The 20,659-nt window shown below is 39.4% G+C and overlaps 1 protein-coding gene across 6 annotated transcripts in view; it reads right to left on the bottom strand.

The window, feature by feature from the left end:
* Positions 1-9,230: 9,230 nt before the first annotated feature.
* LOC120046443 (tyrosine-protein phosphatase non-receptor type 13-like) overlaps positions 9,231-20,659 on the bottom strand; it is a 134,521-nt gene continuing 123,092 nt past the window's right edge. Inside the window, exons 37-38 of one of the 6 annotated variants that reach the window (XM_038991680.1) lie at positions 11,111-11,173; positions 9,231-9,739 (exon numbers count right to left, since the gene is read on the bottom strand). In XM_038991680.1, coding sequence (XP_038847608.1) covers positions 9,638-9,739; positions 11,111-11,173 — 165 coding nt within the window. In that variant the 3' untranslated portion in view covers positions 9,231-9,637. Of the gene's footprint in view, positions 9,740-11,110; positions 11,174-15,192; positions 15,759-15,923; positions 16,008-18,291; positions 18,565-20,659 lie in introns of those variants that run through there. The other 5 variants (XR_005476813.1, XR_005476811.1, XM_038991681.1 and 2 more) reach the window with 5 other exon arrangements.

The raw sequence follows: 20,659 nt of genomic DNA, 5'->3' as shown, positions 1-20,659 counted from the left end.
CCCCTGACCTCTGTTCTAACTTATTGGTGAGGCCTGATCACCCTCACTGTCACGACTTCCGCCGAAGTTGGCTCCCCTGCCTGTTCGGGCGGTGCTCGGCGGTCGTCGTCACCGTCCTACTAGCCGCCACCGATCCCTTTTTCGTTTGTCTGTTTGTTGTGTCTTATTAGTTTCACCTGTTTCTGTTTTCGGTTAATGAGCTTCCCTATATGTAGTAGGTAGACCCGCCCTTGTTTTGTGCGGGATTGTCTTTATGTTACGTGTGTGTGTTTTAGGTAGAGGTGTATTTATTTTCTATTTACTTGGTACCCTGTGTTTTTGGGTTATTCAAGTTGTTCGCTGCGCCCTATATGTTTGGGCTTATTCATTTTTTTGTGTGCTATAGTAAAGGAGCACTTTTCGCAATTGGAACTCTCTGCGTCTGATTCCTTCACCCACCTAGTCCCGCGTGACACTCACTAGAAAGACTAGAGACATTGGGTGAGATTTAAATGTGCTATGTAAACACTAATAATTAGAATAAGTTTATAATTTATCAATAGTCCTTTGTGTGATTCGGAACAAGAGAGGGAGAGCGTCAGAACGGTTTGGCCTACAAAATAATATGACCACTATGGAAAGATGAGACTCTCACGAACACGATGGCATTCTCCATTTCTATTTACGACCCCCACAAGCCTCACAGAACTAGTCTTAAATCGGTACTGCCGATGTGCCAACTTCTGTCTGTAACTGTTTGGGTTACAAACTACATATAACATAAATATCAACGCAACATGTAAAGTGTTGGTCCCATGTTTCATGAGCTGAAATTAAAGATCCCCAAAATGTTCTCTCCAATTTTGTGCACAATTGTTTTTGCATCTCTATTTGTGAGCATTTCTCCTTTGCCAAGATAATCGATCCAGCTGACAGGTGTGGCATATCAAGAAGCCCCTTGTGCTCGGGACAATAAAATGCCACTCAAATGTGCAGTTTTGTCACACAACACAATGCCACAGATGTCTCAAGTTTTGAGGGAGTGTACAATTGGCATTCTGACTGCAGGAATGTCCACCAGAGCTGTTGCTAGAGAATTGAATGTTAATTTCTCTAACATAAGCCACCTCCAACTTAACATTTTAGAGAATTTGGCAGTACGTCCAACCTTCGGTTTGCTGATGTCAACATTGTGAACAGAGTGACCCATGGTGGTAGTGGGGTTATGGTGTGGGCAGGCATAAGCTACAGACAACGATCACAATTGCATTTTATCGATGGCAATTTGAATGCACAGAGATATCGTGACGAGATCCTGAGGCTCATAGTCATGCCATTCATCCGCCGCCATCACCTCATGTTTCAGCATGATAATGCACGGCCCCATGTCGCAAGGATCTGTACACAATTCCTGGAAGCTGACAATGTCCCAGTCCTTCCATAGCCTGCATACTGTACTCACCAGACATGTCACCCATTGAGCATGTTTGGGATGCTATGGATCGACATGTACGACAGAGTGTTCCAGTTCCCGCCAATATCCAACAACTTCGCACATCCATTGAAGAGAAGTGGGACAACATTCCACAGGACACTATCAACAGCCTGATCAACTCTATGTGAAGATGTTTCACGCTGCATGAGACAAAGTTTGAACAATTGTTGCATATTGTAAAATTTTGTTCAGTATATTATGACCACACTATGGAAAGGGGATACTCTCACAAACACGATGGTGTCCTACGTTTTGCTCTATGTCCCCCATAACTGTCACAGGACTCGTCTGAATGTAATCCGGTATCTGTTTTATAAAATGAATGACAGTACGGAAGTTGTTTTGTGTCCCCCCAAAAAAAGTAATATTTGCTGAGCTTTTGTATGTTTCCTAGATATTGGACAGACACTTCAAAACATTACTCCTTATGATATTGTTTTGGACCGTCTGTTTTGCCATTTCTGCGGGCTATAGTCGTACATATTTTTTCAAATAATTTGTATTATATTATTTTATACTTACAGGGTTCCTAAAACTCAGAATCAAATAGATAAATGATCCATGGTATCACCATCTTAAAACAATTCCATATGTTAGCTTAGTAGAAACCCCCCCGAAGGAATAGATTTGAGTTCAAATGAAGTGTATCTTGAGGGGTACTTACTTGAAATTAATGTGTCCTTATATAGTACATTACCCATTCTGACAACCTGGCCCTATTTTTAAGCTTCCGGGAGCACCATCCAAGTGAGAAAATAAACACACTAATACACCACAGAATGCATGTAATATCTGCATAAGTACAAGGTAATTACAAGGTGTTATAACGGATTTAACTCCTTAAAGTGAAGTGTATCTTGAGGGGTACTTACGTCTAATTATTGTGTATCTACAGTACATAGTAGGGATGTGACAAATGTACAATTGTTTTTAACATTTAAACCGTAATCATAAAATGACGTCAATTCAGAAATGGTCCTGTATATGACCCAATGATGTATATAAACCATTGGTATGACTGTTAGGGGGCAATGCAGTTCTACCACTGTCCTGGCTACATAACAGACAGCGCTCACCTTATGCTGGGCATACACTACAAACTTCTAAAATCTTAACTAGGATGTGCTCACAATTCGCGATTTCCTTGTCTGAAATATTTCATTCCATTCATCCTCAACCCCAGGACGTGGGTGCTCACATTACCTGATGATTCCCTAGTTGATCCTGCCCTGTGTTTCTCAGTTGTTGTAGAAAAAAATGTAGACACGCAAACAGTGTGTCACATTAAGAAACATTAAAAAAGAGACAGAGGTGCAGAATATGGCCTTAATATGAAATAATAATATGATTTTTGTTTGTTTGTTTCTGTCATAGTAGGACGCAGATGTACTGCTGGTGGTGTTAATTTTGCATGGCCCGGTGCCCAGGGTGGGTGGAGATTTCACTTAAGGACCATTGGAATGGTCTAAAATAATCAAACTCCACCTCATGTAAACTAAACTTGCCTGTTGAAAAGGCAGCTGTGTTCTCTCCACAGCGCCTCCAATCTGTCTTCTATCACCTCGGTCCACACGGTGCGTGTTGTTGCTTTCCTCTTCGCCATCATTGTTTTGGTTTTAGATGCTGGATGGTCATTGGCTATTGGCAGCAGTCCTTGCCCAATTGCATCATAGCACTGCTCCTTCTGCAAGAGGCACGACCAACATTTCTGAACTCAGAAACTTATTGTGATATCAGACAGGGGTCTGGAGAACGGAACAGCCATCATCGGTGTGTCCTTGACCTGCTCGAACTACGCGAGTCCCGACGTAATGAACCTAGCCCAAGTTCAAAGGATTTCACCCCGATCATGAAAATTAGTCTTGGATGGGAAAAAATTGTGTAGTGTATGCCTGGTATTACATCCACCCACTGAGCAACGATGGCAGTTAATGCCATTTTAGGTTCTCTGTTGTGTCCCTCTCCTTCCTGTTCTCATTTGCCAGTACATGGAACTTCATGTCCCACTTCTCATCAATGTGAAGGCTTGTTGCAGTGAAGTATGAAAGCGTGTTCATAGACGGCCAACAATTTGCTCTTAACGCAAGCCATGTATGGTGTTGGAAAGCTCACGCTTTGTATAAAATGATGAAATAACACACATGGAATCATGTAGTTACCAAAAAAGTGTTAAAGAAATCAAAATATATTTTATATTTGAGATTCCTCAAAGTAGCCACCGTTTGACAGCTTTGCACACTCTTGACATTCTCTCAACCAGCTTCATGAGGTAGTCACCTGGAATACATTTCAATTAACAGGTGTGCCTTGTTAAAATACATTAGTGGAATTTCTTTCCTTCTTAATGCATTTGAGCTAATCAGTTGTGTTGTGACAAGGTAGGGGGGGTATACAGAATATAACCTTACTTGGTAAAAGACCAAGTCCATAATATGGCAAGAACATCTCAAATAAACAAAGAGAAATTACAGTCCATCATTACTTTAAGGCATGAAGGTCAGTCGCAATCACTATGATGAAACTGGCTCTCATGAGGACCGCCACAGGAAAGGAAGACCCAGAGTTACCTCTGCTGCAGAGGATAAGTTCATTAGAGTTACCAAACTCAGAAATTGCAGTCCAAATAAATGCTTCACAGAGTTCAAGTAACAGACACGTCTCAACATCAACTGCGTGAATCAAGCCTTCATGGTCGAATTGCTGCAAAGAAACCACTACTAAAGGACACCAATAAGAAGAAGAGACTCGCTTCGGCCAAGAAACACTCACAATGGACATTAGACCGGTGGAAATAATATGTTAATGATATGTTAGAGAAAGAACCCACTGAACGAATCAGAACATGAATAATCATATTTGTCTTGGCAAAATGTATAACATAAGGAAGTGAAATGTCATCACCAAAGTGTGCTTTCACCCACTCTGGGCAGAGTGGGTGGACACCCTAATCATAGTTGTGTCGACACAAGTAGTTAGAAGGTTAGAAAACTAGCTAGCCTTCTAGTTAATCCCAAAAACCTCAACAAATTGCATGGAAAGTATATTCTGTAGATGTTAACTAGCTAGCTAACTAGCCTAGTTGGTAGGCCTACCATTAAAGACAGCTAATGTTTGCTAGCTAGCTGTAAAAACTTTGCCAGCTAGCTGGGAAATGCTAGCTAGCTAACTACATATACTAAATCCCGAGTGGCACTACCAAGTTGTGCAGCGGTTTAAGACTGACAGAGTTTACCGTAAAGTTAACCCATCAATGGAGTTACTCAGAGCTCCTTTATTAGGACGCGTACAAGGCCTGGAGGACAGATGTTAGATTCAGTCTGCCTTTCAATCACACACGTACATGCACACAGGACCGGCTCTAGCCTTTTGGGGGCCCTACGCGAGATTTGGTTGGGGTGCCCTCCCACCAAGCGGGCAACATTTTTTTATGGCTCCCCACTTGACATCGTAGAAGAAAATATTTAGAAGTTTATTTCCTGCAGTTCTAGACATTTTGCCATGGAGCAGCGAGAAAATGTTAAAATTGTATAAAAAATATCACGCAATTCTCCTAATTTTTCCATGGGGCAGTGATACATTTTGGAAGTTTTAAAGCTGCTTTCCTTCAATTGTACACATTTTGCCATGGGGTGTAGAGAGATGTTTGACGTGTTAAAGCTAATTTCCTGCAGTTCTACACATTCTGCAATGACATGCAATGTTAATGATATACAGTTGAAGTCGGAGGTTTACAAACATACACCTTAGCCAAATACATTTAAACTCAGTTTTTCACAATTCCTGATATTTAATCCAAGTAAAAATTCCCTGTTTTAGGTCACTTAGGATCACAACTTTGTTTTAAGAATGTGAAATGTCAGAATAATAGTAAAAATAGTGATTTATTTCAGCTTTTATTTCTTTCATCACATTCCCAGTGGGTCAGGAGTTTACATACACTCAATTAGTATTTGGTAGCATTGCCTTTAAATTGTTTAACTTGGGTCAAACGTTTCGGGTAGCCGTCCACAAGCTTCCCACAATAAGTTGGGTGAATTTTGGTCCATTCCTCCTGACAGAGCTGGTGTAACTGAGTCAGGTTTCTAGGCCTCCTTGCTCGCACACACCTTTTCAGTTCTGCACACATTTTCTATAGGATTGAGGTCAGGGATTTGTGATGGCCACTCCAATACCTTGACTTTGTTGTCCTTAAGCCATTTTGCCACAACTTTGGAAGTATGCTTGGGGTCATTGTCCATTTGGAAGACCCATTTGCGACCAAGCTTTAACTTCCTGACTGATGTCTTGAGATGTTGCTTCAATATATTCACATCATTTTCCTCCTTCATGATGCCATCTATTTTGTGAAGTGCACCAGTCCATCCTGCAGCAAAGCACCCCCACAACATGATGCTGCCACCCCCGTGCCTCATGGTTGGGATGGTGTTCTTCGGCTTGCAAGTCTCTCCCTTTTTCCTCCAAACATAATGATGGTCATTATGGCCAAACAGTTCAATTGTTGTTTCATCAGACCAGAGGACATGTCTCCAAAAAGTACGATCTTTGTCCCCATGTACAGTTACAAACCGTGGTCTGGCTTTTTTATGGCGATTTTGGAGCAGTGGATTCTTCCTTGCTGAGCGGCTCTCAGGTTACGTCATTATAGGACTCGTTTTACTGTGGATATAGATACTTTTGTACCTGTTTCCTCCAGCATCTTCACAAGGTCTTTTGCTGTTGTTCTGGGATTGATTTGCACTTTTCGCACCAAAGTACGTTCATCTCTAGGAGACAGAACGCGTCTCCTTCCTGAGCGGTATGACGGCTGCGTGGTCCCATGGTGTTTATACTTGCGTACTATTGTTTGTACAGATGAACGTGGTACCTTCAGGCGTTTGGAAATTTCTCCCAAGGATGAACCAGACTTGTGGAGGTCTAGAATTTTTTTTCTGAAGTCTTGGCTGATTTCTTTTGATTTTCCCATGATGTCAAGCAGAGGCACTGATTTTGAAGATGGGCCTTGAAATACATTCACAGGTACACCTCCAATTGACTCAAATTATGTCAATTAGCCTATCAGAAGCTACTAAAGTTATAACATCATTTTCTGGAATTTTCCAAGCTGTATAAAGGCACAATCAACTTAGTGTATGTAAACTTCTGACCCACTAGAATTGTGATACAGTAAATTATAAGTGAAATAATCTGTCTGTAAACAATTGTTGGAAAAATTACTTGTCATGCACAAAGTCGATTGTCCTAACCAACTTGCCAAACCTATAGTTTGTTAACAAGAAATTTGTGGAGTGGTTGAAAAACGAGATTTAATGACTCCAACCTAAATGTATGTAAACTTCCAACTTCAACTGTAATGACTATTATGATTTTACTTCAAATAATTTTTTTCTTTTCTTATAATGACAAATGCATCCCTATACAGTGTTGGATTCGGGCTAAACTTTGAACATTGAGATATTAAAGACATGATAGATCAGACGCATAGTACATAAAGGAGAGTTCTGTAGAAAGACAGAATGTGGAATGTGTTGGGTGGACGGGAGAGTCACGGGAGTGCGATAGGTGATACGAGAGGACATCTGTGGATTAGGCGAAGGAGGGGTTGAGGTCAGGTCAGATCCCCTGAAGGGAGTAATAATGGTTTTAGTATCCTGTTACCCTCTTCCTGTGGAACCATACGATGTAAGGATTAGAGAGGAGTGTCCAAAGTGGGGTATATATACTTGTGATGGTGAGAAAATGTTTTTGTCTGAATACAGCTGTGTCGACCCTTTGGGAAGAATTCAACTTGGTCAAGCTTCTCTAGTGTCAGAGTTATTTACTCTGAAAAATAAGAACCTAACAACAGTAAACATGTATCCAAAATTAAATTGCTGGGGTCTTTTTGATGGGGTCAGACGCTTTTATCCAAAGTGACAACAATGACTCCACACATTTTCGTATGTGACCCTAGTGGGAATCGTACCCACCACTCTTGTGTTGCTAAAGCCATGCTCATACTGAGTCACACAGGACCACTACAATACACAAGTACAATACAAACTGTAAAATACAATACATGACTACAGTACAGGTGGAAAGATTATCATTGTCATCCCCATGAGTGTGCCACCCTCCTTCAGGCCATGGATGAGGCATGCGATGACATCTTTCCAGACCAATGTCACACTTGGATTCGCCATGCCAAAAAGTTTTCCCCAGCTGCATGAACAATGAAGACATTTACAGTAATGTCGAAGAGAACCTATGGCCAAATGCTCATGACAGGCTGGATGCAAACTAGTGCCTGCTAAACGTTATGTTTATTTTATGTTAATTTGATTACAGTACACCTATCTTGTAATTATATTGGAACAATACATTTTATTTTTTGCATCAATGATTGTGAACGTTCTCTTCAGGGATCACAACTTTGATAACACATGCGATAGAAATGTGATTTTCAGTCGGTAGTGCAAGTGTATTGCCTAATGTAAAAACGGTGTAATGTACGTTATTATAGCATATTACATTCAAAGGGCAATTTAAAAAAAATGATCTAGCATTTTTTGCTATTGGATTAACTGGTTGTTAAAAAAACTACATTGAGAAGCTATCATTATGTTGTGTTTTGGTGAAATGTGAAGTCCCCTATTTACACTGCATTCAGAAAGTATTCTACCCCTTGACTTTTCCCACATTTTGTTGTGTTACAGCCTGCATTTAAAATGTATTAATAGAAAAGATGGTTGTGTGTGTGTTTCTTTGTGAACCCAACAGAGATGATTTACTGGAAGTTGGTGAGTTCCTTTCTACATGTTCCCATGGTTTGTAAATCACTGAACACACCACAACTAATTACTCTACGACCTCCCCATGTTCTCCACACTCCTCTATCACCTCTGGACATCCTCTCCTCCACTCCTTCTCCTCTCCTTACAGCTAAAGCAAAGATAGTCCTCTCACATGTGCCTTATAGTTAGAGAGGAGAAGATATTTTTTCCCATGCAGTCACAAGGGCACCTCTGAGACACACTTATTTACCCTTCAGTAAGCCTGCAGAGGGACTCTTTTCCATGTTCTGTCAGTTAGCACTTGTAGGTAAATCTCTCTCTCTCTCTCGCTCTCTCTGCTTGTAGATATTGCTATAGCCAACTGCCTTGTCATATACAGCACCTTTGACCTACTGAAAATAAAAAATATCAGTTTCTAATTGTGATCCAGCCCTTACCACGCCGTGAAACAAAGCATTATTTCAGAACAACTTTTTGTGACGGTCCAAAGTAATACATAGTGATCAGACCGAGGCTATACTGTACTGGTAGTGAATGTTACAGTGAGGTATATTATCATGCTACTGAAACTGCAGCTACAATGGTGATGTTACTGTACAATGATTTTGTGCATTTGACCCCCATTATATTTCAAACTTCAAGCACTTGTTCAGTGGTCATAGAGATTAGACTGCAAAATGAATAGAGTTTCACTACAGTGCTGCAAAAGTTTTGGGACAACACGATTCGAACAAAAACAGTATCGGACAGAAATTCCTTACAGAATCACACAGAGCATGTGTACTGAGGGTCCTGTTCAATCAAACCTGGTTTCCAGGTTTCTGGGGGTGAAACAAACAAAAATATGAGTCTCTTAGCACTCCAAGATCGCATGTTTGGATTTACCCCCAGAAACCTGGATTATGAATCAGTGTCACATAAAGCTGCAAGTCTTTCCAAGGCACTTGATTCTATTCACTTTTGGTTTCAGTCATGGACAGAATTAATAAATGATTAACATGCATTTATTTCACAATTTTTAAATACTATAATCACAGTTTGAGAACAAAGAAAGAACCAACAGTAAGAATGTCTACCTCCATCAATAAATTCATAACCCAAATATCAAAACTGCAGAAACATAGCCTGGTCTTCCATCTATATGTGCTATAGCCAACTGTTAATAGTCATGTTAGGCATGACAACAAATAAAGTAGTTGGCTAAAACACATACTTACAGTGCTCATAACAAAATCAACTGCTAACAAATATTACACATCTTCATTGATAAGGTATCTTCTTTGGGAAGGGGGGAAGTAACTGGTTAAACAAATTGGTTATCTTCATGGGGGCTCTCGGGTTGCCATCGGTTACTGTGTTTGTGAGGGCCCATAAGTTTGCGGGAGCTCTCGCGTTACAATTTGTGGGGGCTCTCAGGATGCCATCGGTTACCATGCAGCTGCAGGATGCCCTGTAGAACCTCCAACCATACCTTGTAGCAGAATAGGTACTGTTCCTATGCAGAGACAAGACAGGTGTTACAACACACAAACACACAAACACACATGCAAACGCATGCACGCGCACACACACACACACACACACACACACACACACACACACACACACACACACACACACACACACACACACACACACACACACACACACACACACACACACAGAGTGCAGTAAAGAGCCGATGTCGTGGAAGATCGGTTCAAATATAACGCTTTACAAGAACTTGTAAAATCAAACATGCTTTTAATACAATTGTATAGCAAGCTGGAATGTCCCGCGGAACACACAATTTCCCAGAGCCCTAGCTCTTCTATTTATACACACATAGTATTATGTCCATCCCTTATGCAAATCAAGTTTCTTTTCTTAAGTCATTCACCACTATTATCTTTTAGTTCAAGCTTCCTACTTGTTCACGCCCAATAACGCCCATATCTGCTTTCAATTAGTTTATAATGGTGACCGGACCCTCTATCTTAGTGTGTCAGCAGATTCTGTGACTCTTCCTGTCATTAATGTGTCAATCTACTCTTTGTTCTGTTCTCCCCTATCCTTAGTGTGTCCAGTTGCCTTAGGCGCCTATTTCTCTGGTATGTGTGCTCTTAGTGGAATGGGCAGACTATATGTCTAGTGTGTCCAAGTGCCCTAAGTGCATATTTCTCTGGTATGTGTATCTCTAGTTGAATCAGCAGACTATGTGTCTCTTCTCTTCATGTGGTCTGTTTTTTAATGTTCAGCTGTCCTATACGTCTATGTGTTATATTTGTGTCTCATTTACTCCTACACCGACTGTAGTCAAATTATTATACGATGTTTTAATGACTAATGATGTGGTACATTAGTGGTTAGGGGGAAATAGCTTCTGGGTGGCAGCCTCTTTCTCTAGCTCTCTGGGGGTCCATTTACTCTATTCACACACTGTCATTAATGATGAGGGTGGGTTTCCCGTAAGTTTCTTAGCTAAAATACTTTCTCTCGTCCAACCAGACTCAGGCCACTCCAACCGCAAAGTGCTTTATTTTTTTAATGAATTAGATTTGGTCATGCATAGATTGACTTTCAAACATTGGTTTTATTGTTGTTACTCTCTCGCGGCTGTGTGGCTGGGTGGTAGAGAAAAATAAAATACGACTAGCTATGAAGTCTTTGGAAACCCACACCAGGTTAGTAGGTCCAAAGAACTACTACTCAACATGGGTTTCTGGAATATGTGTAATTTATTATCTGATTATGTAGGAAACAATAGAGTGGACAGGATTATGGAGGCCATAGACAAAGAATCATTGGTACCCTGAATGGCCATAAAAAACGTTTAACCCCTGACCTCTGACCACTAACCTTTGTATGGCAGGCCTACTGTACTGACCTTGGTCTGAATCATGCCATATCGCTGCAGTCTCATCTCCCTAACAATGCTGCTGACCTTGATCTGTGGACAGAGAGAGGGACAAGGAGTTACTGTAGGTTTATGGCGGTCAGTACAGGCATATGTCTGTGATATACACACAAACTTTTGTGAACACCAACTGAAGAGCATAGTTTGTGTCCTTATTTTAAGGTAAGGAGTGTGTGCGTGTATGTGTGTGTGTGTGTCTGGGTGCACACCAATGATGTACATAAACACTAGATGACCAACAGCATGCGCTGTTTTGAAGCCAATGCGCTACCATCTTTGTACTCCACAATTGTAAAAAAGGTTTTGGAAGATATAGAAATGCATTTATTAAAGTATGTTCTATTGTAGACACCTTAATGCATACTTTTACATTATGTGAACTGAACTGAAGAAAAAATATTATTTTTTACCCCTTAAGGCCAGGAACCACTGGCTGACATGACATCTTTGAATCCACCTAACAATTTTGAGATTTGTTGTTATTTTGGTCCTGATCCCGACTTAGGAATGTATACCTTTCCTACCCATGACTTTCCTACGCACTTCTCAGTATTTGGTGTTCAGAATTACCTTATTCAGTCATGCAACGCGCTCTGCAGGTGTGACTACGTTGTGCACTCTGAATCAATTTAATTAAACCAACATATTTTAATGGAGTTTTCATTCAATTGGGTTTTCAGAGCATTTATCTTAAAACCTCTACGGGATCGGTGTCCCCCCCCCGTGGGACGGTTGAGCTAACGTAGGCTAATGTGATTAGCATGAGGTTGTAAGTAACAAAAACATTTCCCAGGACATAGACATATCTGATATGGGCAGAAAGCTTAAATTCTTGTTAATCTAACTGCACTGTCCAATTTATAGTAGCTATTACAGGGAAAGAAGTCCATGCTATTGTTTGAGGAGAGTGCACAATTATGAACTTGAAATTGTATTAATAAACCAATTAGGCACATTTGGATCTTGATACAACATTTTGATATACAATGGTTCATTGGATCAGTCTAAAACGTTGCACATACACTGCTGCCATCTAGTGGCCAAAATCTAAATTGCGCCTGTGCTGGAATAATACATTATGGCCTTTCTCTTGCATTTAAAAGATTATATTTTACCAGATCTAATGTGTTATATTCTCCTACATTAATTTCACATTTCCCCAAACTTCAAAGTGTTTTCTTTCATATGGTATCAAGAATATGCATATCCTTCCTTCAGGTCCTAAGCTATAGGCAGTTTGATTTGGGTATGTCATTTTAGGCAAAACATTTTAAAAAAGGGAACGATCCTTAAGAGGTAATAAAGCCAACCCTATAAATACGGTGTACCTTAAATTAGTATTTTGTCGACAGACTCAATAGAATACATTGAGAGAAGGGTTGAGAATATATGGATCAATAAAAGAAAGCCATCTATGCATATTCGTCTCCTTTTCAGCACTAACTGGTAGATTTTAAAAAGTCTAATTTTGTAATTATTTAGGCAAATTTTTGTGTTAGGAAAGTATGTTTGGAGAACCTTTACGCACAAAATACTGTATATTGATGAAAGGTTTGAATCATCCTGAAAGTTGCCAAGTTCAAGACACATTTCCGTCATTTACTCGACCTTAAGTTCATGGTCATAATACGCAGAGAGAAAAGCGCATAAAAAAAGAATAACGTTCCATTTACGCACGCTTAACTCGAGTAGGAATCGGGGCTCATGATCTTAGTTCGACTGTCAAACTCAAAATATAATCTTGTTAGTGTGGTTTGGAAAGCAGTAACACTTTAAATAATGTACCACTTGTTTAAAACTTTTTAATGGCACTTGCAAAAGCAAAGGTCCCCACTTTAAATCTTATAAAAATTATTTATTCTTCTTGTTCTTGTTCTTGTTCTTCTTATTTAGCATGCTACTTCTCTTACACCATTTAAGCTAGAAATGCCATTCAAACGTTCAAATGTGTAGACTGATCTGGATTAAGTTTGTATTATACAACTTTTTAATACAATTACATTTTTTTTGAAACTATTAAACTTTTTGACCTTCTTAAAAAACCTCATCCACTTTAATGGGATTTCTTCAGCAGTCTAAATGTTCCATTGTTTAAAACTCCCAGATTTCCAAAATTCACAGTAAAAAAATATTGCATTTTTAATACAAATCAGATACTTTGATACCACTTTCTCAACAAGTTATAAAAACACTTAGAGCATAAGAAATCTTTGCCTACTTCTTTCTACTTTTTAAATCTAAAATCAGAACAGAAATATCTAATACCAATCAAATGACACAGCTGTTTTAGGAACTGCATCAACTACATTTTCTATCAACTTTTATAAACTAAAATGTTAACAACTTTCCCAACAAATTAGACAACTTAGAGCCTATGAAACTTCCCTACTATTCAAATCTGAAATCAGAACATAATTATCTTGAACCAAATCAAACAGTACAGCTGTTTTAGTAACCGTATCAACTAGATGTTCTGTCAACCTTTACAAACAACTGCCATTTTTGCCTATTTCCTAACAAGTTAGACAATAACTGAGGGTATGCCATCTTGGTCTATGTCTCTGCTATTCAAATCTGAAATCAGAACTGAAATATATTCTACCAACCAAACTTTACAGCTGTTTTAGTATGTGCATCAAATACATTATCTTTCAATTAAAAAAATTACATGCATTTTGACCACTTGTCCAACAAAAACTTTGATTAAAACAGAGGGCATGAAATCTCTGCTTTATCAATTCTAAAATCAGAACACTTCTTCCACTACCTATAACGTATGTTTAAAGAGCTAAAGCAAGTGCCACCATTTTTCTTCATGGAAAATTACTATCTAGTTATTATATTTATTATTTAGCACGCGACTCCTTTTACACCGTTTAAGCTAAAAATTCCATTCAAACTTTAAAACCTGATCTGGAACCTTTTCACGCATGAGTTCCAAATATCTCTAATGGTACCCCAGAGTGAGTTGTTTTTTTTACTGCGGGTGTCATGATGTGCTCACTGTTCCAAAATGTTATTGTTATACAGCAGGTCATTTAACCCACGCTGCCCTCAAACCAAGGTACGCTGCCTGCTAATTACCTTAAAGGATGTTTCAACTTGTCAATTTCAAATAATATTCAAACAACAGTTTTATTTTCAAACAACAGTTTGAAATGAGGTGCGTTCCACCTGCTCATTAATTCACATAGGAGTAGCCAATTTCACTGTGGCAGACTATTTACATTTGAGGCATGCTATGCTAATGTCAAGCAAGGATTAGCTAGATGAGCCGAACAAACTTCTCTCTTCGATGAGAGCACAAGCACTATCCAGTGATTCCCCAAGTCAAGTATGCAGACATTTTCTCATCTCCAGTCAGACCATTGCCTTCATTGTTGTTTTTCTTACTAATAATTACTTTGGACATGTGTGCGTTCCTATGAAAGTAAGTGCCTTATTACGTTATCATAAAAGTTTCTGTATATCTTATGTTGTTTCTACTGTAGCATACTGTATGTAGCTATGTATGGAACATACATTCTGTATTCTGTGTATTCCTTCATAACCGCGGACACGCAAGATACTAATTTCATAACCTTTATGTGTTATACTCAATTGTGCTTATGTTGCTAGCTACAGTATTCTATTACCTCTGTAAATCAATGCTAAGAGAAGTATTAGCTTGTTTCCTTTGAAGCGGTCCTGCCTCATCATTTTTGGCCTGCTTAGCATAGCTCTGCTATGCCCCCCTGTGGAGCCCTTGGGGAGTTCTTCAGTTACTGTTTCTTATGTATTTCATTCTTAATTGTGATGTTGTCAAAGCAATTTATTATTTTTTATAGCAGTGTTATGTTACTTAATTGTAATATTGTTTTATTGCTATATCCTGATATTGTATTCTAATTACTAATAAATCCTCTTTATTCTGTACTTCCAGAAACCACACACACAAACAGTATTGACAATTATTTGGAACTGGACATCTTTCTATGCTAGCAACATTCTGTTTGAACGTTTACTCCTTTACAGTTTTTCTGGAGGAAAAAAATTCAAGAAGAGACATAGGCCTATGTGTAAAAGTTGTCTATTTAATTGAAGTAGTAGTAGTGGTTGAACAACAAAAGCAAAACAAACATTACTAGAGGTAAAACAAAAACCAAAGACTAACAATGTATAAATACGCATAACTCATATTTCAATATTCATGTAGTGATTGAACAACAGAAACTCCATTCCCACCCCTAAAGGCATACTGTCATGGCAGGTCACCTGTCAAGTCAGTCAGTCAGTAATTGCTGCAGATGTGTTCAATAGTGCTTGAGCATATGGTACTCCCCAAAGCATGGCGCAACAAACAGGGGTGTGTCACAAGCTAAACACATGTACTTTGTCAACCTCCTCTGCTTCCTTCTCCTGGTTCTGGACAGGCTGACTTTGCAGTGCCTCTGTGTGCAACTGCCTTGAGCAGCAGTTTGAGGGACTTCGGAGGGAAAATGCCATGCAGTGAGGGGAAGGAAATTGTCTGCAGCAGGACGGCACCCAGCGGATGGACGTGGACACGGAGGGGTGTGGTGCTCCTCCATTAGCTCTCTCATGAGGTTCTCTTGGTACTTTTGGTAGGTAATCACCTCACCTATAGGGGAGGGGAGAGGATGATGAGGGATTGTGTAGGTGGGCGATATATTGTCAATATAATTGAATTATGGAACTGTTAGTCCAGCGGATAAGAACCAAATATACCAGTAATCGTTCCACTTCATGATACAAGTATCAAGCTTGGTATACTAATACTAAATACCTTTAGGAACAACTTAAAGATTGGAGGCAGTCTGTCAGTCAACAAGGGTGGCCATTTTAACAAAATGGCTGCCATTCGGATTTCCTGTTAGAATAAAATAGGGTTTAATCATGCCAAACAATCTAAAAATGACTTTGTAATGTTATCTACCCACTAAATAAACCCCACAATTAATGTAGACAATAATGCTGATTATAATATTCAAGACCTTCATGAGGGTCATATTGAGGTCCTTTTGACCACAGTCCAGCGGCGAGGGGAGAACATTTTGGACTTGTGATAGTCACCAAATTTCACACACAGCTGGAGCATGTCTAAAGAAGATTTTGCCCATTACCCCCTGGTGGCCAACCAGCTACATGGGGACATATTGGACAAGATTCACTTGGTCATATCTCCATAAATAATTTGTACAGTAGATACAGCCCAATGATGGCTTAAAATGTTTGAGGGGGTCTGGAAAACACAATAAAATGGCCCAGAAATGCCATATATAGATGCATCCTTTAAGCTTTAAGTAGAAAAGTGGTGAAAATGCGTGCCAAAATACATTTTTTTTGGTCAATGTTTTCATGGTTAGTTCCAAAAGTTTACAAGTAAACACTCTAAAATGTCATATGGGTGTTCCCTGAAGTCTACTGTGATTGCAGTAATATACAATATGATATTCTGTTTTGTTTCAATTGTAAAATAAAATAAGAGGAAACCTGCCCTGTACTTAGGGCAAATCCCATAGGAATGAATAAATGTCCACCAGAGACAGGTAAACTGTCTGTTCGCCCAAGGATTTTGTAATCCATTTTAACAAAATACTTTTATGTTGAGACCTTTCAGCCAATTGTGAAAGATAATTATTCTTGTTTTATGGGTGAAACATCCAAGCTGCACCCGAATGCCAGTTTTAACTGCATCATGAGAAAATTTGCAACCATTCAGCACACAATTTCAAGAAAGGTGACAAGAAACCTTCCCTGTACTTACTTCCCTGTATTGGGGCGTCAGGTTTCCTAGTGGTTAGAGCGTTGGGCCAGTAACTGAAAGGTTGCTGGATTGAATCCCTGAGCTGACAAGGTAAAAAGCTGTTGTTCTGCCCATGAGCAAGGCAGTTAACCCACTGTTCTCCGGGCGCCGAAGATGGCGACTTAAGGCAGCCCCCTGCACCTCTCTGATTCAGAGGGGTTGGGTTAAATGCAGAAGACACATTTCAGTTGAATACATTCAGTTGGACAACTGACTAGGTATCCCCCTTTCCCTATTTAGAATGTTGAAAATGGAACCATGGATGTGAAGCCATTCCAATAGAAGTCTACCTTTTTAAATGGGATGTATGGGAATACTAAGGCTGCCATTACGCACATGTTGTATATCATTTTAATCCACAGATATCACACAATATTGTGAAATCATTAGGAGCATGCTGAAACGTAATCGGCTCAATTGAGATATGAAAATATTATCAAAATCTGTGATTTAGACAGCATTTTGGGCAATTATTTTATTTTCAAAAACATCTTAAAAAAAACATACATGATCCATTATATTGTATTTACCATGCTATCCTGAACAAGTTAAGCTAGCATTAGGCTAAATACACCACTTACTAATGAAGTTATGGCAAATTCAAAGTTTTAGGGTGCATTTCCACCACAAGGCATACTTGTGTCATTTTATTGTGTTCTCCACACCACCACAAACATTTTAAGCCATGTATGTACCAATTATTTATGGCCATGTGAATCCTGTCCAATTAGAACCAATGTAGCTGGTTGGTGGTCATTTTGGAAAACTGGTCTTTTAGAGTATAATAGGTTATTACATCTGCAATGGCACTATAGCTAGACATCTTTATGTAGTAGTTTACTCACTGTGTAAAGACTGAAAGGTATAATATTAATGGATTACCTGTCTGCTGGACATAATGCATTCCTATTGGATTTTACCTAAAGTGACGTGTACAGGGCTGTTTCCTGTCACGCTTCTTAAAATTGACACAAAACAGAATATCATAATATACTGTATATCATTGCAGCTGTTTGGCAGCTGTACAAAAGCCCTCGGAGTGGAACAGCATACTACTGAGATTAACTTGATCAACCAAGTTGATTTCACCTGTTGACTCTCTCTCAATGCCACACCCTTGCCACTCATTATCAGGACTGCCCTGATAGGCCACCCTGGTTGACTGACAGTCTTCCCAGACTGCCTATGATCTTTAATACTCGATACCATAAGGAACATTTTAGTGTACCAAGTTCGATACTTGTGTCATAAAATGAAACAATTATTTCACCTACCTGCTGGACTATGTGATTTGTATGTGAACTGTATGTCCAATTGCAAAAAAAAACCTGTTCAGTAATAATCTCACCTGTTAGTTGGTGGTGAATTATGTGGCCATTGAGGACAGCAGTGACGATCAAATGGAAAATGATCTTCTTATACCACTTGGTAGTTTTCCAAGCACATTCCACAAACTGTTTATAATGTCTGCCTTATCCACTGCCCCCATTTTGAGGTTATAGTCAAGTACAGTCTGACTTGATCTTTCTCTTTCCCATCAGGTGCTGCAGACTCCTTGTGGCTGACATGGTTGCGGTATGGCAAGGATCCTCAACAAGATTCAGCCGTGGGCCAATTCTTTCTTGAGCGGATAGTCGGGGGGCCAGAATATAATAAAACAAATATTTTTAGATTGCAAATTGACTTCAAGAAGCCTAAACAGATATAATATTTGACTAAAATAATCAATTCAAATCTTCATTACATTTGGGGACATTGCCCTGCGTAGGGTGACGTCTTACAGATGGGACGTTAAAACGGTGTCCTGACTCTCTGTGGTCATTCAAAGTCCCATGGCACTTATTTTACGAGTAGGGGTGTTTACCCCGGTGTCATGGCTAAATTCCCAACCTGGCCACATTCAATCATGGCCACCAAATAATCCCACTCATTCCTAATTGGCATATATCATTCCTCACATCTCCACCTGATAGCTGATGTGTGGTGAGCAATCTGGCACAAAAATGGTTGGGTGCTACACATTGATGGTGGATGAGGCGAGTTTCTCCCTACTATGTAGAGCTCTTTGAGTACCTCAGTTGGTACAAAATCACTACATAAATCAAATTAATTCTTATTTATTATTAGTATATGACCACATATGTCTCTATTATGCATGAGAATATTTGGGAACAGATTTCCAAAATAAAATCAATTGGAGCCGATTTCCTGGAGTTTTTACCATCTTTTATGTCCAACAATGAAAATTCTCAAAACATATAATAATTGTTGTCATTGTTGTCAAATTTTTTCACCTCTTCCACACTCACCTTACAGAATTCAAAATTACAATTTGTGTCTTTCATAATTTGGTCAGATATAGAGTACCAGAAAAAAGTTTGGACACACCAAGGGATTTTCTTTATTTGTACTATTTTCTACATTGTAGAATAATAGTGAAGACATCAAAACTATGAAATAACACATACGTAACCAAAAAAGTGTTAAACAAATCAAAATATATTTGAGATTTGAGATTCTTCAAAGTAGCCACCCTTTGCCTTGATGACAGCTTTGCACATTCTTGGTTTTCTCTCAACCAGCTTCATGAGGTAGTCTCCTGGAATGCTTTTCAATTAACAGGTGTGCCTTCTTAAAAGTTAATTTGTGGAATTTCTTTCCTTCTTAATGCTTTGTGAACCAATCAGTTGTGTTGTGACAAGGAGGTAGGGTATACAGAAGACAGCCCTATTTGGTAAAAGACCAAGTCCATATTATGGCAAGAACAGGTCAAATAAGCAAAGAGAAATGACAATCCAGCATTACTTTAAGACAAGTAGGTCAGTCAATCCGGAAAATGTCAAGAAATGTGAAAGTTTCTTCAAGGGCTGTCGCAAAAACCATCAAGCGCTATGATGAAACTGTCTCTCATGGGGACCGCCACAGGAAAGGAAGACCCAGAGTTACCTCAGCTGCAGAGGATAAGTTCATTAAAGTTACCAGACTCAGAAATTGCAGCCCAAATAAATGCTTCACAGCGTTCAAGTAACAGACACATCTCAACATCAACTGTTCTGAGGAAACTGTGTGAATCAGGCCTACATGGTCGAATTGCTGCAAAGAAACCACTACTAAAGGACACCAATAAGAAGAAAATACTTGTTTGGGCCAAGAAACACGAGCAATGGACATTAGACCGGTGGAAATCTGTCCTTTGGTCTGATGAGTCCAAATGTGAGATTTTTGTTTCCAACCGCCGTGTCTTTGTGAGAAGCAGAGTAGGTGAACGGATGATCTCCGCATGTATAGTTCCCACCGTGAAGCATGGAGGAGGAGGTGTGATGCTGGTGACACTGTCTGTGATTTATTTTGAATTCAAGGCACACTTAACCACCATGGCTACCACAGCATTCTGCAGAGATACGCCATCCCATCTGGTTTGCGCTTAGTGGGACTATTATTATTTTTTCTTCAACAGGACAATGACCCAACACACCTCCAGGTTGTGTAAGGGCTATTTGGCTAAGGAGAGTGATGGAGTGCTACATGAGATGACCTGGCCTCCACAATCACCCAACCTCAACCCAATTGATATGGTTTGGGATGAGTTGGACCGCAGAGTGAAGGAAAAGTAGCCAACAAGTGCCCAGCATATGTGGGAACTCCTTCAAGACTTTTGGAAAAGCATTCCAAGTGAAGCTGTCATCAAGGCAAAGGGTGGCTACTTTGAAGAATCT

The sequence above is a fragment of the Salvelinus namaycush genome, chromosome 4, assembly GCF_016432855.1.
Source record: "Salvelinus namaycush isolate Seneca chromosome 4, SaNama_1.0, whole genome shotgun sequence".
NCBI lineage: Eukaryota > Metazoa > Chordata > Actinopteri > Salmoniformes > Salmonidae > Salvelinus > Salvelinus namaycush.
This window is presented reverse-complemented; position numbering and strand designations above follow the sequence as displayed.